Genomic DNA, 23,866 nt, shown 5'->3' on the forward strand with positions numbered 1-23,866 from the left:
CTTCCTCTTTCCTCCCTTCCTCCCTTCCTCCCTTCCTCTCTTTCTTTCATAATAATTTAGTACCAATAATATGGCAACTATGTCCCTGCCTCTAGAGGCTTAGCAGTTCGTGGAAATCCAGTGGGATGTGTAAGGCCTTCTGGGAGGGTTAGTGCATTGGGCTTGGTTGAGGAGGCCATAGCTAACTGTGCTTCTGCCAGAGAGCACCACACTTGATGTGCTGCAGGCTATTCATGCTATCTTGAGCACTCATTCATGCATTGCACTAGGCCTGTTGTTTTCCTAGGTGAAAACCAAGCTGATGACTGCAGAACCTAGTGGGAGAGACTCTTTTGCCCTTCTATTTGACTCAACTGACAGTGTCTTAACCACAATATCTTGCTGATGTCAAATGATGTACTGTGCTTCCATTTTTTTTTACCTTTCCTTCGAGCTTATTTTCAGTGACTACTGATTTTATTTCTCACTAGAAGGACAATTCTCTATGTTCTAGCCAGGGGTCAGCAAGTGTTCTTTAAAGGGAGGGCTTCAGGGGCAGGGTGAAGTGAGTGAGGCCCTTGCTTTGGGTACATACTACAAGGACGGGGTCAAAAATTCAATAAACAAAATAAAGAATATCTAACTGCAGTATTTTAAAACATCAAAATTAACACACAATTCCAAGATGAAGAAAATATCAAGATTTTAAATACGGACCAGATACTTGTAGTGCCCTGCAGAGCCATGCAGGAATGTGAGGCAAAAGGAACAACCAGGGATACTGCTCCCCAGCTAGAGTGTTGGAATCCTACTTAGGATTTTGTCTTTCTTTGGCTTCATTATTCTCCAAAGACCTCAAAACTGTTCTTACACTTTTCCCTAGCAGAACTCTCTGGGAAATCTCTTTTCTTATGCTGTTCCTGGCTAATTCCAAATTTGGAAAACCCAACTTTTGATTTCCAAGGAGACTTCCAAGTCTAGAAGATGTCTCTGAGGACTTGCTACAGCCAAGTGGCCATTCCAAAGAGCTGGGCAGACAGGAATAGCTGTGGCTTCCTGGGCCTTACACGCCTGCTCGCTCTCTCATTATACCCCTGGCTGTGGCAAAAGGAAGCAGGTGTTTAGGGATCTCTTTCTCTATGAATTATTGTTTGATCCCAGAGCCAGAATTTAAAAGTATGTTTCATTCTCAGTACTATGCTTGATCTATTTTGGATTAATGATAAATATGTTTGGTTTATTGATAACATCTTTGTTATAGATTTTGAAATGCATTGTAGATATTAACTGGTAAAATAAGGTGAGTCAGGAGATGAGGCTCCCCTGTTTGATGTCGTACCACCAATTCATATGCTTGCCCGGGTCCCCTTCCTGTTAGTTGTTAATTAGATAAAAGGAGAGAGAGAGTTGTTGGACACCGGATGCCATGGAGCAGTTGTCCAGGGTGTCCATAATGTCCTTTACACAAGACTGTAGTAAGCTGGGGGTTCCAGGCCAGGTGAACCAAGGGCTACATGATATACACAAGTGAGGAGAGGACTGTTTTCCTGTAGATTCACTTTATATGAATCAATAGCTTTCTGAGAATAGCTCTTTCCAGCCGTGCCCTCTGTGTGCCCTGGCAGTGGCTCCCTATGAACTCACTATGAAAGGTTAACAGAGCTAAGAACATAGTCTCTTTCATGTATCTGTTGCCCCTGAACTAACCTGGATGCCTCATTTTCAAGATGGAAATCCATTCCAGGCAGGGGAACTCAAGGGGCAAGGACAACCCTGCAGTCCTTCCTGACTTTGGTGTCTGGGGCTGGGCTTCTCTAGCGCCTCTTGGCAGATAAAGAGTGACCACTTTGTTCATACCATGATAATCTTAACGTTTTGCCTACTTGGGCAACCTGTGGTCTTAAATAGCTGCTTAGAGACTTTCAGCTGGCATTCCATATAGAGTGACCACATTTTCTGAATCCAAACTTGTTTGAGCCATATTTGATGAGCTATGATCATACATTGGAAGACAGTACATTAAATCAGGAGTCTCTAGGAAATTTAGTATTAATTTATGTATCTTTGATAAATGTGTTGATTTGAAAAGTATTAATTTTTATTAATAGACTAGTACTTTATCAGTGTTATAAATAACAGTGATATATGATTTCCTGGAAGACCAAGAATGGTAAGGAAAAATAGGTGTTGTATACACACATATGCATAATCATGTGAATACAGAATTTGTGTGGGGGGGAAAATGAGAGTTGTTCTGTAGGGAAAAAATGAGAGTTATTATTTCGTCCTGGAATATTATATTCAGTACCTTCTTGTTATTGAAGTTAACTGTTTTTGAGTTGTGTTTTCAGAGCTAAATCTGATTGAGTTTACAAAGGGGACCAGCACATAAATGTGTACTTTTAATACTTCCAGGGGACTCTTTATTCTCTAAAATGTAACAGTGCAGACTGAGCTGAGTGAATAAGATACTCCCCAAGGTCAAGAGGGCTTGAAAGACCAATCCAGGGAATGCCCTTGAGTTTGAGATGAGAGTCCCCCAAAGACTTACACACCTGTGAGAGAATCAGGGTCACCAGCAGAGGGAAGGCCCTGGCCAGCTAAAAACAACAGCACAATAGCTGCTCTCACAAATTGAAAAAGAAAACAAGAAGACAAAAGGTATCTATTCTCTCAAGCTCACAATAGCAGTTTCTGCCATTCTTTGTCATACCTCTGTGATCTGAAAAATAAAACCAGTGCTATCTTGTGAGAAGCCACGCCATTCCTGTCCCCTGGTTTTTCTGTCTGCCCTTTTTTCTTTCTCTATTTGTTAGAATAAACGTCCCTTTCAAGTTTTTTTCTGTATGTGTGTGCGACCTTCTTAAGGATGACTCCCACAAACTGCCCACAGATTAAACAAAAGATGACTTTTTCTTTGAGCCTATTTTTGGGCACAGATATGTAAGCTGATTTGTATCCCATGCCTGCCTGATTCGAAATGCACAGCAAACAAGGAAAGAGAAGGCCGAAGGGCAGATCTTAAACTCGGGCCAGCAGCCCCTCAGCCCCTGTGCACTAACTTCTTACAACTGAGAGTTAGGACTGGGCGAGGTGAGCTGCCAGAATTGGGCAAATCAAAGCTATGAGCGAATCCACACACAAGGCATCGTCTTCTGTGCACTGGACAGGAGAGGTGATTTGTTGGAGGTGACCGTGTTTGTTTAACGTTTTGAAAGCTCATGGGAGGGTGATGCAGGAACCAATCAATATCCTTGAGATGGATTTCAAGTTGGAGGAAGCAGTGCTGGTTCCTAGGTTTCCTTCCACTTAGTGGGGTCAGCTCAGAAAAAGACTGATGCATTTGGAGAGACCGCAGTCTTTACAGGGAAATAAGTGACCTTTAGTCTTCATTCACTGCTTTTAACATGAGCTTCCCTTCCAGTTAATAGTTTTTCAGAAACCTTAATAGTGTATTTGAGAGTCTTTTCCTCCATTGGGAGGCAGTGCTTCATGCTGGATAGAAGCTTTTAATAGACAGAATAAATATCAAAATTTGTTCGGATATTTACTATCTATGTGACCTTGAGTGAACTGCTTAATTTCTCTGAGCCTACGTTTTCCCATCCCATCTATAAAATGGGCAGGGTAATGTCCTTTTCACAAGATTGTGGTAAGGATTAAAGGAGATAATATATACAATGTGAATGACATTAATTCATTCTCTCATACTTCTCCCTTATCTGCCCCCAGTTTAAATGTTTCTAAGTGATCATTTTTAAAAAGATGATCTGACTAATCAAATAATAATGAATTTCCAAGTGAGGTTTGCTTACTAGCATTATAAACAAACTTACATACTTAATTTTTTAAGGGAGGAGAAAAAGAAAGAATGAAAGAAATTAAGCCACAAATCCAACTGTCTTTGTTTTAAAATATTCCAGTTTTAATTTAAGTATTTATATCTGACTTTGTCTGTTTTAGTTAAGAGCTTCATCTCTCTGGCAAGCATGTGCTGTCATACTGAATATATACTGTGTTTTGTATTCACATCCTTTAGATAGCTGAAACATTAGAGAAATGAACTGCTGCAGATTAAAATACCTTGCTTGTTTTAAAAATCTTTCTGATTTGATAAATCAAGAAGGGGGCTGAAAAACACAGGAACAGCCTGGAGATTTTTGGCAGAGAAACCCCTATTCCAGTTTGAAACCACATACAAAGAAGACACGTGTCCGAGACACTCCCTGTTTGTGCCTGGTCTTTGCTGCAAAGAAAGGTGTTGTTCGGAATCCAGTGTACTTTTTGCCAGAAGAGTCAACTCTTGATGGTTCAGGATCAGGAATATGTGAAATGTTTGTGAAATTCATCTAGAATCTCAGTCTTATTTTAACTACTGATTTTGATTTCCCCTAATATCAATTTTTAAAACTGCTAAGGGAAAATGAAATACTAGACATGAGATTTTTTTTTTTTTTCTCTTTATTTTCACCCAACAAACCGTTCGGAATCAGGTATGAAGGATATCAATCAGGACAAAACAGAGGGCCCGGAGACAGAGCCCAGCAAGGGAAAGCCATCCCAGTGGGCATCAGTAGGTCTGGATGCACCTCCCAGTTCTGCCTCTTACTAGCCAGCTGTGTGTGTTAACCCCTCATCTGGTTTGCTCAAGGTAACATGACCATCAGAAAAGCAACAGAAACAGATTATTTACTTTCAGATTAACTTGTGAAAATGACAAGTTGAATATTGTCATTTCAGTATTCAAGTTGAATATTGTCACAAGTTGAAAGATTAACTGGTGAAAATGACAATTGGTTGTATATTGGCATTTTCTGTCTCTAATTGTTGCATTTGTTATTTGCAACTTTTAATGCACCTTACAAGCATTTTTGTTTTGTTTTAAAAGCGTTTGTTTAACAAATTTGTGTTTTGTGACTTCTGGGATGATTTAACCACTTTTAATGTACCTTAATACTTTCTCTGTTAGCTTTTGAGATTTAAAAAATATTTCTAATGCAATTTTAGCCATTTATGAAAATTAATAATATTAATAAAAGGTAAAAGATAATAGAAATAGAAGATAAAATAAAACTGAAAGAACTATAAAGAGAAATCAATAGTGGTAAAGCTGTGAGCAATACCTACTTTTGACTCATTAGTCATTATTTCCACAAAATTTGTTGTACAATGTCTTATTTCATTTTTATTTTTTGCGTGCAATTTTTGTTGGCTATTCCTTAGTTGGTCACTAAAATGTTATTTTTAAAAATGGAATGTAGAATAAAAAGTTGATAAATATTTGCCTAGACAGTTTATCATTATTTGCTCATCCCAGTAGACATTGTACCTTTTACTCACATTCATTAATATGCATTTATGTAGCGCAGGTCCTTTGTTTCACAGTTACTAATAAGGCAGAAGTGGTGTGACTGTTGCAAAATATGTTTACACTTTTTAAAAAGCAAGGTACTTAGAAAGGGATAAACTATCTAAAAATTAATTAAAATTAAAAATTATAGTTAAAAATCAGAAAAGTCATAGCAGGATACACAGACATCATCCATATGTGAATTACTGATCAGAAACAAGAAATTGCGGACCATTTTACTTTCAGTTAGTTCATGTAGAGCTGGAGATAAAAATGTAAAGCAAAAATTATTGCCAGACAGAGTAGACAGAACTCGCTAAAAGTAAGTCAAGTATGTAAAAAAATCAAAGATCTGAAAAGTGAACCAAAATCCAGAAATGCCCATAATATTTTGGGTTGCTCTCCAAATTAAAAATCCTGCAAAAATGCACAAAAACTACAAAGAGTACCATAACAGCTTAATATGCACCAAGATGACTAATACAAACAAAAACATCTATATATCTAGAAATATTCATTTTTACCTAATTAATCATTTGGCTAATTTTTTATTTCAACCAATTTATTTTACATTAATATATGTATAGTCATAATTTTCTACTTTGTAAGATGGTGAATAAGGATACAATTAAATGTTTGTAAAGTGGCTCAAACTACACCCTTAATAAAGCATAGCTCTCCATATTTTTTTAGAAGCTAAAGAAACTGGATGGCATTCCAAAAAGGTGTAACAAAAAAAAAAAATTGAAATAAACTTCAGGATTGTTGAGGAGTTTCTACAAATCATCTTTCATTCTGCATGTCTGAAGTGTGCATACTTAATGAAACACTGTCTTTGGCAGAAAGGGAAATACACATATAGATGATTCAATTTTAAGACTCATCGATTTACTTGTCAATTTATGCAAAGAATATTTAGTAAGCCTTGTTAAAGGAAGAGTTACTAAAGGCTCAGGAGCTTCAAGGCTGTCTCCATATTCTCTCCCTAGTCATCCTGTTGTTGGCTTGTAGTGACCAGCACTACTACTGTGTCCTACAGAACCTGGCATTATGGCAACAGTATCAGAATTTGGGATTAAATTTCTATTTAGTGATACATACATCAGCAATGACAACTAACATATCATGACTCTGTTTCCTGTTATTTAAGAAGTTTTTGCTCTTTCTACAGTTAATAATTATTTCATTTCCCACTCCAAAAAGGACTGTCATTCTCTGGGCCTGTTGCCCAGGTGTAACCCTGTGAATTCCCTCTGTCTAGCTCCTGACTGTTGCATCATCTGTTTTCCCGATCCCATTTCTCCTTCTCTTTTGGTTTTACTCCCTCATTTTGGTGAATTGTATTCTCTGGTAACATTTGGGGGAAAAAAGTCCATGGGTAAAACATTTTCTTGAGACTTGTATATCTTAAATTGTCTTTATTTCTTTCTTGCACTTGATTCATAGTTTGCCAAGATATAGAATTCTTAAAACTTTTTTCACCCAGCATTTTCAGGTCTAAAATTGCTTCTAACATTGGTATTAAAAAGCCTGATTATCATTCTGTTTCCTAGTCCTTTGTATGTGTCTGTTTTCCTTTCTGGAAGCTTTTAAGATCTCTTTCTTGCTAGTATCCTGGCAGATTCATGAAAATATGCCTTGATAGGTACTTTTTTGTTTATGGCACTGGGTACTCAGTAAGCCCTTCCAATCTGGAGTATGGGACATTTTTCTTTTTTTATTTTTTTTAAGTTTTGCACATCCCCTCCCCTTTTTTTTTTTTAGTTATACTTTAAGTTCTAGGGTACATGTGCACAACTTGCAGGTTTGTTACATATGTAAACATGTGCCATGTTGGTGTGCTGCACCCATTAACTCATCATTTACATTAGGTATCTCTCCTAATGCTATCCCTCCCACCCGCCCACAATAGGACCCGGTGTGTGATGTTCCCATTCCTGTGTCCAAGTGATCTCATTGTTCAGTTCCCACCTATGAGTGAGAACATGCGGTATTTGGTTTTCTGTTCTTGTGATAGTTTGCTGAGAATGATGGTTTCCAGCTGCATCCATGTCCCTACAAAGGACATGAACTCATCCTTTTTTATGGCTGCATAGTATTCCATGGTGTATATGTGCCACATTTTCTTAATCCAGTCTGTCACCGATGGGCATTTGGGTTGATTCCAAGTCTTTGCTATTGTGAATAGTGCCACAATAAACATACATGTGCATGTGTCTTTATATCAGCATGGCTTATAATCCTTTGGGTATATCCCCAGTAATGGGATGGCTGAGTCAAATGGTATTTCTAGTTCTAGATCCTTGAGGAATCGCCACACTGTTTTCCACAATGGTTGAACTAGTTTACAGTCCCACCAACAATGTAAAAGTGTTCCTATTTCTCCACATCCTCTCCAGCACCTGTTGTTTCCTGACTTTTTAATGATTGCCATTCTAACTGGTGTGAGATGGTATCTCATTGTGGTTTTGATTTGCATTTCTCTGATGGCCAGTGATGATGAGCATTTTTTCATGTGTCTGTTGGCTGTATGAATGTCTTCTTTGGAGAAGTGTCTGTTCATATCCTTTGCCCACTTTTTGATGGGATTGTTTGTTTTTTTCTTGTAAATTTGATTGAGTTCTTTATAGGTTCTGGATATTAGCCCTTTATCAGATGAGTAGATTGCAAAAATTTTCTCCCATTCTATAGGTTGCTTGTTCACTCTGATGGTAGTTTCTTTTGCTGTGCAGAAGCTCTTTAGTTTCATTAGATCCCATTTGTCTATTTTGGCTTTTGCTGCCATTGCTTTTGGTGTTTTAGACATGAAGTCCTTGCCCATGCCTATGTCCTGAATGGTATTACCTAGGTTTTCTTCTAGGGTTTTTATGGTATTAGATCTAACATTTAAGTCTCTAATCCATCTTGAATTAGTTTTTGTATAAGGGGTAAGGAAAGGATCCAGTTTCAGCTTTCTACTTATGGCTAGCCAATTTTCCCAGCAGCATTTATTAAATAGGGAATCCTTTCCCTATTTCTTGTTTTTGTCAAGTTTGTCAAAGATCAGATGGCTGTAGATGTGTGGTATTATTTCTGAGGACTCTGTTCTGTTCCATTGGTCTATATCTCTATTTGGTACCAGTACCATGCTGTTTTGGTTACTGCAGCCTTGTAGTAAAGTTTGAAGTCAGGTAATGTGATGCCTCCGGCTTTGTTCTTTTGGCTTAGGATTGTCTTGGCAATGTGGGGTCTTTTTTGGTTCCATATGAACTTTAAAGCAGTTTTTTCCAATTCTGTGAAGAAAGTCATTGGTAGTTTAACGGGGATGGCATTGAATTTATAAATTACATTGGGCAGTATGGACGTTTTCACAATATTGATTCTTCCTGTCTATGAGCATGGTATGTTCTTCCATTTGTTTGTGTCCTCTTTTGTTTCACTGAGCAATGGTTTGCAGTTCTCCTTGAAGAAGTCCTTCACATCCCTTGTAAGTTGGATTCCTAGGTATTTTATTCTCTTTGAAGCTATTGTGAATAGGAATTCATTCACGATTTGGCTTTCTGTTTGTCTGTTACTGGTGTGTAAGAATGCTTGTGATTTTTGCACACTGATTTTGTATCCTGAGACTTTGCTGAAGTTGCTTATCAGCTTAAGGAGATTTTGGGCTGGGACAATGGATTTTTCTAAATATACAATCATGTCATCTGCAAATAGGGACAATTTGACTTCTTCTTTTCCTAACTGAATATGCTTTATTTCTTTCTCTTGCCTGATTGCCCTAGCCAGAACTTCCAACACTATGTTGAATAGGAGTGGTGAGAGAGGGCATCTCTGTCTTGTTCCAGTTTTGAAAGGGAATGCTTCCAGTTTTTGCCCATTCAGTATGATATTGGCTGTGGGTTTTTCATAAATAGCTCTTATTATTTTGAGATACATTCCATCAATACAGAATTTATTGAGCGTTTTTAGCATGAAGGGCTGTTGAATTTTGTCAAAGGCCTTTTCTGCATCTATTGAGATAATCATGTGGTTTTTGTCTTTGGTTCTGTTTATATGCTGGATTACGTTTATTGATTTGCGTATGTTGAATGAGCCTTGCATCCGAGGGATGAAGCCCACTTGATCATGGTGGATAAGCTTTTTGATGTGCTGCTGGATTTGGTTTGCCAGTATTTTATTGAGGATTTTTGCATTGATGTTCATCGGGGATATTGGTGTAAAATTCTCCTTTTTTTGTTGTATCTCTGTCAGGCTTTGGAATCAGGATGATGTTGGCCTCGTAAACTGAGTTAGGGAGGATTCCCTCTTTTTCTATTGGTTGGAATAGTTTCAGAAGGAATGGTACCAACTGCTCCTTGTACCTCTGGTAGAATTCGGCTGTGAATCCGTCTGGTCCTGGACTTTTTTTGGTTGGTAGGCTATTAATTATTGCCTCAATTTCAGAGCCTGCTATGGTCTATTCAGGGATTCAACTTCTTCCTGGTTTAGTCTTGGGAGAGTGTAAGTGTCCAGGAAATTATCCATTTCTTCTAGGTTTTCTAGTTTATTTGCATAGAGGTGTTTATAGTATCTCTGGTAGTTTATATTTCTGTGGGGTGGTGGTGATATCCCCTTTATCATTTTTTATTGCATCTATTTGATTCTTCTCTCTTCTTCTTTATTAGTCTTGCTAGCAGTCTATCAATTTTGTTGATCTTTTCAAAAAACCAGCTCCTGGATTCATTGATTTTTGGAGGGTTTTTTTGTGTCTATCTCCTTCAGTTCTGCTCTGCTCTTAGTTATTTCTTGCCTTCTGCTAGCTTTTGAATGTGTTTGCTCTTGCTTCTCTAGTCTTTTAGTTGTGATGTTAGGGTGTCCATTTTAGATCTTTCCAGCTTTCTCTTGTGGGCATTTAGTGCTATAAATTTGCCTCTACATGCTGCTTTAAATGTGTCCCAGAGATTCTGGTATGTTGTATCTTTGTTCTCATTGGTTTTCAAGAACATCTTTATTTCTGCCTTCATTTCGTTATGTACCCACTAGTCATTCAGGAACAGGTTGTTCAGTTTCCATGTAGTTGAGCGGTTTTGATTAAGTTTCTTAGTCCTGAGTTCTAGTTTGATTGCACTGTGGTCTGAGAGACAGTTTGTTATAATTTCTGTTCTTTTACATTTGCTGAGGACTGCTTTACTTCCAACTATGTGGTCAATTTTGGAATAAGTGTGATGTGGTGCTGAGAAGAATGTATATTCTGTTGATTTGGGGTGGAGAGTTCTGTAGATGTCTATTAGGTCTGCTTGGTGCAGAGTTGAGTTCAATTCCTGGATATCCTTGTTAACTTTCTGTCTCGTTGATCTGTCTAATGTTGACAGTGGGCTGTTAAAGTCTCCCATTATTATTGCATGGGAGTCTAAGTCTCTTTGTAAGTCTCTAAGAACTTGCTTTATGAATCTGGGTGCTCCTGTATTGGGTGCATATATATTTAGGATAGTTAGCTCTTCCTGATGAATTGGTCCCTTTACCATTATGTAATGGCCTTCTTTGTCCTTTTGATCTTTGATGGTTTAAAGTCTGTTTTATCAGAGACTAGGATTGCAACCCCTGCTTTTTTTTGTTCTCCATTTGCTTGGTAGATCTTCCTCCATCCCTTTATTTTGAACCTATGTATGTCTCTGCATGTGAGATGGGTCTCCTGAATACAGCAGACTGATGGGTCTTGACTCTTTATCCAGTTTGCCAGTCTGTGGCTTTTAATTCGACCATTTAGTTCATTTACATTTAAGGTTAATATTGTTATGTGTGAACTTGATCCTGCCATTATGGTATTAGCTGGTTACTTTGCTCGCTAGTTGATGCAGTTTCTTCCTAGCATCGATTGACTGTACATTCTGACATGTTTTTGCAATGGCTGGTACCTGTTGTTCCTTTCCATGTTTAGTGCTCCCTTCAGGATCTCTTGTAGGGCAGGCCTGGTGGTGACAAAATCTCTAAGCATTTGCTTGTCTGTAAAGGATTTTATTTCTCCTTCACTTATGAAACTTAGTTTGGCTGGATATGAAATTCTGGGTTGAAAATTCTTTTCTTTAAGAATGTTGAATATTGGCCCCCACTCTCTTCTGGCTTGGAGAGTTTCTGCCGAGAGATCTGCTGTTAGTCTGATAGGCTTCCCTTTCTGTGTAACCCGACCTTTCTCTCTGGCTGCCCTTAACATTTTTTCCTTCATTTCAACTTTGGTGAATCTGGCAATTATGTGTCTTGGAGTTGCTCTTCTGGAGGAGTATCTTTGTGGTGTTCTCTGTATTTCCTGAATTTGAATGTTGGCCTGCCTTACGAGGTTGGGGAAGTTCTCCTGCATGATATCTTGCAGAGTGTTTTCCAACTTGGTTCCATTTTCCCTGTCACTTTCAGGCACCCCAATCAGACGTAGATTTGGTCTTTTCACATAATCCCGTATTTCTTGGAGGCTTTGTTCATTTCTTTTTACTTTCTTTTCTCTACACTTCTCTTCTCACTTCATTTCATTCATTTGATCTTCAGTCGCTGATACTCTTTCTTCCAGTTGATCAAGTCAGTTACTGAAGCTTGTGCATTTGTCACGTAGTTCTCGTGTTATGGTTTTCATCTCTGTCAGTTCTTTTAAGGTCTTCTCTGCATTAATTATTCTAGTTATCCATTCATCCATTCTTTTTTCAAGATTTTTAGTTTCTTTGCGCTGGTTACGTAGTTCCTCCTTTAGCTCTGAGAAGTTAGATCAACTGAAGCCTTCTTCTGTCAACTCCTTAGCTCTGAGAAGTTAGATCAACTTAAGCCTTCTTCTCTCAACTCGTCAAAATCATTCTCCGTCCAGCTTTGTTCCGTTGCTGGCGATGAGCTGCGTTCCTTTGGAGGGGGAGATGCACTCTGATTTTTTGAATATCCAGCTTTTCTGCACTGCTTTTTCCCCATCTTTGTGGTTTTATCTGCCTTTGGTCTTTGGTGATGGTGACGTACTGATGGAGTTTTGGTGTGGGTGTCCTTTCTGTTTGTTAGTTTTCCTTCTAACAGTCAGGACCCTCAGCTGTAGGTCTGTTGGAGTTTGCTTGAGGTCCACTCCAGACCCTCTTTGCCTGGGTATCAGTAGCGGAGGCTGCAGAAGATAGAATATTGCTGAACAGCGAGTGTTGCTGTCTGATTCTTGCTCTGGAAGCTTCGTCTCAGGGGTGTACCCCACCGTGTGAGGTGTGAGGTATTGGTCTGCACCCAGTGGGGGATGTCTTCCAGTTAGGCTACTCAGGGGTCAGGGACCCACTTGAGCAGGCAGTCTATCCATTCTCAGATCTCAACCTCCCTGCTGGGAGATCCACTGCTATCTTCAAAGCTGTCAGACAGGGGCATTTACCTCTGTCAAGGTTTCTGCTGCTTTTTGTTTAGCTATGCCCTGTCCCCAGAAGAGGAGTCTACAGAGACAGGCAGGCCTCCTTGAGCTGTGGTGGGCTCCACCCAATTCAAGCTTCTTGGCTGCTTTGTTTATCTACTTAAGCCTCAGCAATGGTGGGCACCCCTCCCCGAGTCTCGCTGCTGCCTTGCAGTTAGATCTCAGACTGCTGTGCTAGCAATGAGGGAGGCTCCATGGGCATGGGACCCTCTGGGCCAGGTGTGGGATATAATCTTCTGGTGTGCTCTTTGCTAAGACCCTTGGTAAAGCGCAGTAATAGGGTGGGAGTTACCCGATTTTCCAGGTGTTGTGTGTCTCAATTTCCTTTGGCTAAGAAAAGGAATTCCCTTCCCCATTGTGCTTCCCAGGCGAGGCGATGCCTCGCCCTGCTTCAGCTCTCACTGGTCGGGCTGCACCTGCGGACCAGTGCCAACTGTCCGACACGCCCCAGTGAGACGAACCTGGTACCTCAGTTGAAAATGCAGAAATTGCCTGTCTTCTGTGTCGCTCACGCTGGGAGCTGGGGGCTGGAGCTATTCCTATTTAGCCATCTTGGGCACGCCCCCCCAGGACATTTTTCTTAAATTATTTCTTTGTAGTTTTCTTTGTGTCATGTTCTCTATTCTGTCTTTCTGGGATTTCCCTTTCTGGAAATTGGACTTCCTGAATAAAGTCTCTATCTCATCTTTTCTATTATGTATATTTTTTATTTTTTTATTCTACTCTTGGGGAGACTTTTTTTACCTGACATTTTAATTTTTTGCTGACTAAAAATAGTTAGCTATTTTTAATATTCAAGAAGTCTTTATCCCCTGTTTATTTCCCTTACATAGCAACCTGTTCTTGTTTCAATATTTCTTTGAAATTTCCTTCTTAGAGAATCTCTGAATTCCCTTATATTTATTTGTTTTGTGTCTCTCTTGTTTCTCTTGGAAGCTTTTCTCAAATGTCTAGTGATTCTTGGCTGCCTTTTGATTTGTAAAAAGTAGTCTACCAAAAAGTTGGTTGTAATCGTGTATAGGTGTTGCTTCCGTGTAATGGGCTCTAGTTGCTAACTGATCTTTCATATGTGACTCAAATGTTTCTACAGATCTTTTCAATGGCATGGTACCTCTGAAGAGAATCCTCCAATTTCCTGCCTAAGGCTTTTAAGCTTGGCTGCTAGTGTTGAGAGGTGGGTGGGAAAGGAGCTTGGAGTAACACTGTTCAGTATTTAGTCTGATGTCCTCCTGAGTGTCTGTGTCTTTGTTTCAGGAGTCTCTTGAGTTCCATTTCTTGAGAGACTATACCACCTACCTCTGATGGGGGAAGGGTTGTCAGCGGGTAAAGAGGGAAACTGGAGTTGCAACTGACTCTAACTCAGACTTCAAATAATCCCTGTTTTCAGCCTCTCTCCTCACCTGTGCCATCCTGGTGTTTCCAGTGTCTGAATGTTTCCAGAGTTTAACATGGTGACTTAGCTTTCTTCTCATTGATAGTGCTATTGAGGAATTATTTTGACCCTCCTGCAACCTGTTGATCCGTCTTGTTTCTGCATTTATATATTACAGCATAAGGTTATAAGTGTCTCCTAACGCTATTGAAGATTGCTTCAATATCAAGTTTGTGTTTGTGTTTCTCATCCTACTTACAGTTTGGGGTAATTCTGGAGAAAATAAGGAGACAGAAATGTCTTTACTGTCTTGAGACATGATGATGTTGGTATTAACTTTTACATCAGAATATCTTAGGAATGGAACATTGTACTCTGTGGCTAAATAAAATAACACCTGGATATTAAAGAAACCCAGAAGGCCTTCTTTCTCCTTTTTACAATAATTGGGTTTGTTTTTCTTGGAAGTTTGAACTCGTGCTTACGGTTGACTCTAAGTTTAGTTGCCTTAGACCATCAACATCAAACGTTAGCCAAAGGTGCCAAGTATTTCTGGGAGGAGAATTGATGATAAGGCAAACAGAGCCTCCTCTTCAAAGAGGCTTTCACTGTGTGAGTCTCTCTCTTTGAGATCAGTGCCTTGTGCTACTTGTGATAATTTATAAGAGTTAACTCTCTTGGTCTTTGCTTCCAATCTCTTAATCTGGTGAAAAGGAAATGATTTCCTGTATAATTATTTCAGAATGTGAATTGTGACTCTGCCTTATGAACTATGTGAACTTGGGCAAGTTAAACAATTCTGGAACCTCAGTTTCCTCTCCGTTCAGTCAGGAAAAATAATACCAGAGGTACTGATGATATTAAAGGAATCAATAAATTAATCCATTAATTTATTGAACAAATGTTTTAGTTCATTCTCACACTGCTAATAAAGACATCCCTGAGACTGGGCAATTTATAAACAAAAGAGGTTTAATTGACTCACAATTCAGCATGACTGGGGAGGCCTCAGGAAACTTACAATCATGGCAGAAAGGAAAGCAAACACATTCTTCACATGGCAGAAGGAAGAAGTGCTGAGCAAAGGGGGAAGCCCTTTAGAAAACCATTACTCACTGTCACAAGAACAGCATGGATGAGGGGAACCATCCCCACGATTCAATTATCTCCACTTGGTCCCACCCTTGACACATGGGAATTATTACAATTCACGGTGAGATTTGGGTGGAGACACAGAGCCAAACCATATTAATAAACATTTCTTGAACTCCCTTCAAAGGCCAGGCATAATACTTGATGTAAAGATGAATAGGCCAAAAATTCCTGATGACAGTTCAACAGAGGAGGGAGGCCCAGGAGCAGATTACTAGGGTCTAGAGTGGTGAGTGCAGGGATAGAGAGATGCATTATGGGAGTATAGGTGATGAGTACCTAACTCCACCCTGGAGGGTGGTGGCATGTTAGGGAATGCTCTCCAGAGGGTGATGCTTGGGACTTGAATGCCAGATCTTAAAAGAAGGTCAGGCAGGCCGGGCGCGGTGGCTCAAGCCTGTAATCCCAGCACTTTGGGAGGCCGAGACGGGCGGATCACGAGGTCAGGAGATCGAGACCATCCTGGCTAACACGGTGAAACCCCGTCTCTACTAAAATATACAAAAAATTAGCCGGGCGAGATGGCGGGCGCCTGTAGTCCCAGCTACTCGGGAGGCTGAGGCGAGAGAATGGCGTAAACCCGGGAGGCGGAGCTTGCAGTGAGCTGAGATCCGGCCACCGCACTCCAGCCTGCCGGCCACCGCACTCCAGCCTGGGCGACAGAGCGAGACTCCGTCTCAAAAAAAAAAAAAAAAAAAGAAGGTCAGGCATTACCTCAGTGAAGAGGAAGGAAAAGCATATTCCACATTATGGGGACAGTATAAGCAAGGATTACAGAGGCCAGATTCAACATTGTTTATATTGGAAGGTAAACATGATTTTGTGTTAATGACTTGCCTAACAAGGTCTCTGACGCTGAAGAAATATTAGTCACATCCTCCCTTCAGCCCCTAAATGTGATCTTAAAAATTCAAGGAGGCCAGGTGCCGTGGCTCACACCTTAATCCCAGTACTTTTGGAGGCTGAGGCGGGCAGATCACTTGAGGTCAGGAGTTTGAGACTAGCCTGGCCAACATGGTGAAATCCCATCTCTACTAAAAATATAAAAACTAGCTGGGCGTGGTAGCAGGCGCCTGTAATCCCAGCTACTCCGGAGACTGAGACAGGAGAATCGCCTGAACCCGGGAGGCAGAGTTTACAGTGAGCCGAGATCATGCCATTGCACTCCAGCCTGGGCAACAGAGCGAGACTCCATCTCAAAAAAGAAAAAAAAAAAAATTCAAGGAGTCAAGATGTAGAGATATCCATCATATGAGTCAGGTGTAGCCTCTGTGGGGGATGTGTGTGTGTGTGTGTGTGTGTGTGTGTGCGCGCCTGTGTGTGTGTACATAGATATGTGTACATGTGTAGATGACCTTGTGTTCTGTCATCTTTGGTTGATTTTATATTGGGTTTCATTAGAAAGACAGTTTTTTTTCTCTTAGCAGTTTCAGTTTGACCTCCATCATTAGTATATTAGATTAGGGTATAATCTAATATGCAGGTATATATTATACACACAAAATACATGCTAATGCGATCTATTAGGTTACACTCTGCTGTACTTCTCTATGAACTCTCTGTATAATTCTCTATAAACCGCTGTCATGTTCCATGAAAATCCTTGTGCTCAGACTGATACCACATAGGGGACTTTTTCTTAGCAGTGAGCTGGATTTGCCTATTCCTGAATTCCCTGAAAAGGTATTCCTGCCAAGGGCTGCAACGGAATTGAGACATAACCCTCTCATTTGAGGCACACAGGGAATTCTAGCTCAATATGAAAACCCTGCTGCTGAGGTTAACATGGATTTTTAAAATTATATTGTTCATGAATGGGGATGGATTAATCACCTGTAAGTTCTCAGTACTCTCTCTCAGAGTCAGAGGTGAGCTGACATGGAAACACACACATTGCTCCATTAGTGTTTTTGGCTGTGCTTGTATTTTCCATGAAGAATATAGTGTGGCTTGGTTACTACTGAGTTCAGCTAATTTCAGAATAATGGTAAGCATTTTTTCCTATTAGGTGTAGAGATAAAATGATGATGAAAATCATAAAGATCAGTCATGCCTGCATCATGGTTGTCCCTTGGGAAGGTGGATTCTGGTGCCAAGGCTGCCTTTAGATCCTGAAGCATGGTTTATTGAATATTCTCAATGAATTTCATCCTTTTAAGAGTAAAGGTAAATTCCACTGTGGAAAACTCCCAATCATGTCTTGTGAATGAAGCATGAAATATAATTTTAATTTACCCATGAGGTGTCACTAAGAAGGCATGAGAAGCATTTTTTAGATGCCTTGCAAAAATGGTTCTAAAGGTAGTTTAGAAGAAAGTTTCAGAAAATATCTTTTTAGCATTAATTGAATCACTCTAGTTTATTCACTTGCTTATTTAGCCATCAGATATTTATCGAGGGCCTATTATTATTCTAATGCAATATTAGGTGCTTGGAATAAAGAAGGTGAATAAGACACAGTTAGCTCTGTTCTTTTTTTTTTTTTTTTTTTGAGACAGAGTCTCACTCTGTCACCCAGACTGGAGTGCAGTGGCACGATCTCAGTTCGCTGCAACCTCCGCCTCCCGAGTTCTAGCAGCTCTCCTGCCTCAGCCTCCTGAATAGCTGGGACTACAGGCCAACGCCACCATGCCTGGATAATTTTTTTGTATTTTAGTAGAGATGAGGTTTCACCATGTTGCCCAGGCTGGTCTTGAATTCCTGAGCTCAGGCAGTCCACCCGCTTTGGCCTCCCGAAGTGCTAGGATTACAGGCGTGAGCCACCACACCCGGCCAGCATTTAGCTCTGTTCTTTCATGAGTTCTCAGTCCACTTTGGGTGGGGAAAATGGAGGAGACAGAAGAAATACATGAAGCACATCACATAAGATATGATAAGTACTATGGGTTAGATATATTATTATATCATATATATTACATACTATTCTATAGTGACCAGTTCCTGGGTTGTTAGGGTAGACTGAACAAAAAATTAAGGATTTCCTTCCAAGCTGACTCCCCTAAAGAACTAGACTCTGTTGGGAATATCTAGGTTCTGTTTTTTGTTTTTTGGTTTTTTTTGCAATACAGCATCATGACTTTATAGATGTATTTACAGTGACATAATCTGTACTGGCTATTAAATTTTAAGTGGTATACTGATGGAAACAAAGATTTCTGGATGAATTAGAGAAGAAAGTTCATTTGTTCTATTTCTTTTAGAAATAGTAAATTCTGTGGTTATTTTCCTAGGACAAAAATGAACATAAAAATTATTTTCAGGTTGTTCAAATAAGAGTTGCAATTGCTATTATGATATTTACCTGTACCCATAAATACTTTAAATCCACTGTCAAACGCAGGTTATCAAAAGACTAATAGCCATGGTCCTTGAAGCCTTTTTTTCTTGTAGCAAACAATTCACCAGTTGAGACTAACAGGAAAAAAGAGCAATAGAAATGACTGAAAAGCACATTTTATTGCATAATTTTTAGGGAAATTCTATTTTATTACTTTGGGATAAAATGGAGAAGCAACAACCCGTTTGCCAAGTATAAATTTGTTAAAAACAAATTTAAATGAGTTAAAAACAAGTATAAATTTATTATTTACTTTGGTTGTTCTTGTTTTCATTGTTTAATTTCTTTCTACACAACTTTCTTGCTTGGAGATAAAGGTTATCCCAACCTAAAATAAATGTGACCGAATTCATAATTTATTCATCATTCATAATATTTTGGAGGTGAAACATTGCCTCCCGGCCAACACCAGAATTGGTCGCAGCTAGTGTTAGGCTCTGAGGGGTTTAAAAAATGACACACGAAGCCTAGATCCTTCTGTAAAGAGTGGGCAGTCTAGCTGGAGGGCCGAGAATTCATGGGAGTCCCAGCAATTTAGTGATACTGCCAGTTTCGCGTTAAAAGCTTGCAGTATTCCTGCGGCTCTCTCACGAATAAACCCTTGGAATATTGAAACCGTGAGAAATATTTCAAGGTTGACTTAAGTTAGTATGATGTATGCACTTATTAACTAAAAAGTACAGCCCTAACCCTTGCCAGGCACTGAGTTAAGTTCTTGCCCTCATGGAGCTCACGTGCTGGGAGATGGAAGAAATGATTGTGTAAGGCGTGGTTTATGCTCCTTGTTGATGAGGCAACATGCATTAAAATTCAGTTTTGGGAGCTGGGCGCTGTGGCTCATGCCTGGAATCTTAGCCCTTTTGGAAGCTGAGGTGGACAGATCGCAGGAGCCCAGGAGTTAGAAACCAAGCCTGGGGAAGATAGCGAAATCCCTTCTCTACAAAATCTATCTATCTATATATCCATCCATCCATCCATCCATCTATCCATCTATATTCAGTTTTAGAAGAGCATGAGTTTTAGAGCTGAGGCTGCAGGAGGGGTAAGCATAATAACGCTGAAGCTCTAAAACTAGACCCAATTTCTCTTGATGATTGGTTTGAATCTAGAAATCTCCCAGGATGACAGGACAGCTAAATTTCCATGTCACAAAAGCGTGTGACCGCTGCTCTGAAGTGCTTCAGACAGGTTATCAAGTTTCAGGGCTGTGCTCCGGCCTGAGGACGTGTTTTCACATATGTTTTCCTGACAGCTGTATATTTTGCCCATTGTTTATACACATGCTGTATAGGAAAAAAAATATGCTTGACAGGAAAATTAACTGACAGACTCGGAGACTGAAATCTAGTGAGAGATGTGGGTCAGAGGGGTTAAGCAAGTGCGTCTGTAACATTAAGGAAAAAGTTTCCTCAGATGTGTTCTTCAGTGCATGGGCTTAGTCTGTGCACAAGCCCACCACACGCGGAAGCCTCTCATTCTTTGCAAGCCCTGAACGATAGCTGCTCTAAGAAGGTGACATCACATTGCATGTTTTTGCTCAGGAGAAGACATATTCGTGAATGGGCTGGCCTGCAGCAGTTTTCTGCCAGTTTAGTCTGGTGATTGACAAGTACAAATAGCTCTGCTAGTGGCAGCGCAATTGGGCATCCTGGTTGCTGTGTGTGGCGCACACGGCCCGGGCCTGAGCGAGGTGTTCAGGAGGCAGGAGATCGGTGAGGCTCATTCTGCAGGGTGTTCTCCTTTTGTTCCTGTTAGACCTCTCTCTTACCGTCTGTCAGAAAGACAAACTTTCTATTGAGAAAGATTGTGCCTTCTCCCACTCAGTAAGCACCGAGGTAGTAACCTAACACTCTTGCCAGGCACTTTGGGCTTAGCTGGCTGATTCCTCATTGAATGATGTTTGGTAAATCTCAAGAGGCAGAAAGAAGTGCAGAATACTCCCAGAGTCAGCCTGTAACTGAGCTCTGCTCAGAGCAAATCTAGACAAAAATCGTGAGTTGTGAAATTGTCTTTCTCTTGCCAAACACTCCTCAGACGTCAAAGGTAGCAAAGTAGAAACAGGAGAATGGGCCTGGAAGCCCAGGGCATCTGGAAAGCTTGCTAGCAGGTACTGAGGCAATGCCAGGCCATGCTTAAAAGGATTTTGTTGCAATTCCCTGCTATAGTTTTATTTTTTCTTTTAAAAGGCAGACCCAACATTTCGATCCCTTCTTGGTCACGTGAGTCACCAGCTCTGCCTTGTCTGGGATCTTCTCTCACGGTCACAGATTAATGCTTAGGAAAAAGAAGTGATTGTGAGGTGGCTTTCCGTTGGAGTTTGTCTGTTTTCTGCATGTTTGGCCTCTGACATAATTACCTTTCCTAATGTAATAAACATATGGAATTGCCTTTTCTAAGCATGACTGAGGGGTCAGAGTTTATGTTTCCTTTAATAAGATTACGAAAATTCTTAAATTTGAGAGAGAATCTCCCTCATGTGATAAAAAGTTTTTGTAGGAGTCTTTTTTTTTTTTAATGCAAAGTCTTGAACACAATGTTTTGATTCTCATTACAATACCTGTATATAATTTTAACTATTCTTCATTTGACAGTTTGCATCCATAGGAGACATTATAGCATGTGCTAGTCCCAGCTCCCCATTTTAAAGATGGAGAACTTTATTTGCACATATTCTGGCAGTTGTTTTTAGATTTTTCTTTTACTCCAAACATCTAGATATAATTATATACTTTAAAATATATGTAAAAACGCAAGATAAAAGCAAACTTTCAAATTTATTTTAGTAGAATGGCATATAAATTCCAAATACGTGCAGAGAAATCACAGCTTGTAATAACAGCTGATTTGAAGGTGGATTTTTTTTTTTTTTGGTGGTATAATAGAATTCTTTGCCTTATAAAATAACTCTCCACAGAGTTGATTTAAGCAGCATTCCCACCCAATATGTTTAACGGAGGATTATGAATATAAAAAAATTCCTAAGCACTTTGATGGACACTTAACTTCTTAAAAACATGCCTACTGGGTGAAGTAAGGCATCTCTATATTTGTCTTTCATTAAGTGGATATTGTTTAATGTATTTTCTACGTGCAGAATCCTGGACTAAGTGCTAAGCATGCTATCACGACATACCTTTGTCTTTGAGTCTCGTGGGGGAGGCTGACATGTAAGCTGGATGACATGTTCAGCAGGATAAGGGCTATGGTAAATTATGCCCAGGGTTGTGGAAGCACTGCGTTCTCTAACTTTCTCCTGAAGTACAAGAAGAAAGTTGGAAAAGTCTTCAGCAGAGGTGTGACAGAACAAACTTCTGTTTTACATGGAGTGTTGTAGACTACATTATGTCCCCCCTCAAAAATATGATCACATCTTAATCCCCAGAACCCATGAATATGTGACTTAACATGGTAGAAGGGGTTTTGTGGATGTGATTAAGCCAAGGATCCTGAGATAAGGCGATGTGGTGGAAGCACAAAGACGGGAGCATCTAAATCAGGATAGAGGGGAAAGGTGGTCTTCTTGAGAGTGGTGATACTTGAAGGATGAGAAGGAGTTAACCAGCTGAGAAAGGAGAAAGCACATTCTAGTGAGAGAAAACAGCATAGAGGAAGCCTCCTTAAGATACAACACACCATGGCACTGTCTGGGACCTTCATGTGTGATCAAGAAGGTGAGTTCGGGAGAGTGATAGAAGACAATAATAATCTCTCTTGGCTGTATTCCTGTTCACTGGATACCCTTTCTCAGTCTCCTTGGTTGATTCATATTTTTCTCCCTAAGTTCTTAACTTCAGAGTTTACAAGAGTACAATCCTTGGTCCTCTCCTCTTTCTGCAGTCATGCCTTAGTGATTTCATTCAGTCTTGAGACCTTCTACCGCGTCAGGACACAGGGATCCTCCCTTCTGAAGGACACAGCAACAAGATGCCATCTTGGAAGCAGACAGCAGCCTGTACCAGACAACCAGACCTCCTGGCACTGTGATCTTAAACTTCCCAGCCAACAGACTGTGTGGAAATAAATTTCTGTTCTTTATGAATTACCCAGTCTCAAGTGTTTTGGTATGGCAGCATAAAACATACTAAGACAGAAATTTGACTAAGACAGAGCTATGCCCACAGCGCTCAAATCTAGATATTCTAGCCTACATACCCCTCCAAACTCAAAGCATGCATACCTAACTATCTTTTCAACATTTCTATTTGTGTACCTAATTTGTGTACTTCAAATTCAAAATGTCCAAGGGACATGGATGGAGCTGGAAGCCCTTATCCTCAGCAAACTAACACAGAAACAGAAAAAAAAAAAAAAAAAACACTGCATATTCTCAATTATAAATGGAAGCTGAACAATGAGAACACATGGACACAGGTAGGGGTACAACGCACACTGGAGCCTGTTGGGGTGTGGAACGGGAGAAAGAGAGTATTAGAAAAAATAGCTAATGCATACTGGGCTTAATACCTAGGTGATGGGTTGATAGGTGCAGCAAACCACCATGGCACACATTTACCTATGTAACAAACCTGCACATCCTGCACATGTACCTCAGAACTTACAATAAAAATTCAAATTAAAATAATTCAAAACCGCTCAAAGCTAAACTGTTAGTTTACCCCTGTGTGTTCTGCTCTACCAACAGCCTTTCTGCTCCAATTGATGGCCACTCCATTCTGCCAGTTGCTCAAATCAGAAGCCTACGAGTTACTTTTCTTTATTGAGGTGAAATTCACAGAACATTAAATTCACCATTTTAATTAAAGTGTACAATCCAGGGGCTTTTAGTACATTCATAATGTTGTACAAGCATCACCACTATCTAACTCCAGAACTTTTTCATCACTCCAAAAACTAATCCCTTTACCAGTTAGCAATCATTTTGTGTTCTGTCCATCCCCGGGCATGGCAAGCACTAATCTACTTTCCCTAGCCATAGATTTGCCTATTTTGGACATTTCAAATAAAAGAAATTATATAATGTGTGGCCTTTTGTGTCTGGCTTCTTTCACTTAGTATCATGTTTTCAGTGTTCATCCATATTGTAGAGCAAGAGTATTTTTCACTTCTGTCTCTAACATCTCACATCCAATCCAACAAGAAATTCTATTGGATCTATCTTCAAAATGTATCTGGAATCTGAGCCCTTTTCAGTTCCTTGGCTGTGACCATCCTGGTGTGAGGTATCACCATGTCTTTTTAAAATTTTCAACTTTTATTTTAGATTCAGGGGGTACATATGCAAGTTTGTCACATGGTGTATTGGTCCGTTTTCATGCTGCTGATAAAGACATACCCGAGACTGGG

General features: G+C 39.9%; 1 protein-coding gene across 1 annotated transcript in view; it reads left to right on the forward strand.

Moving 5' to 3' along the window:
• The window catches only part of BBS9 (Bardet-Biedl syndrome 9), a 602,892-nt gene extending 580,015 nt beyond the window's left edge, over window positions 1-22,877 (forward strand). Inside the window, exon 23 of the mRNA XM_033193468.1 lies at window positions 22,400-22,877. Coding sequence (XP_033049359.1) covers window positions 22,400-22,410 — 11 coding nt within the window. The 3' untranslated portion in view covers window positions 22,411-22,877. The remainder of the gene's footprint in view (window positions 1-22,399) is intronic.
• Window positions 22,878-23,866: the final 989 nt, after the last annotated feature.

Source organism: Trachypithecus francoisi, unplaced genomic scaffold (genome assembly GCF_009764315.1).
Source record: "Trachypithecus francoisi isolate TF-2019V2 unplaced genomic scaffold, Tfra_2.0 Lachesis_group4, whole genome shotgun sequence".
In the NCBI taxonomy this organism is placed as follows: domain Eukaryota; kingdom Metazoa; phylum Chordata; class Mammalia; order Primates; family Cercopithecidae; genus Trachypithecus; species Trachypithecus francoisi.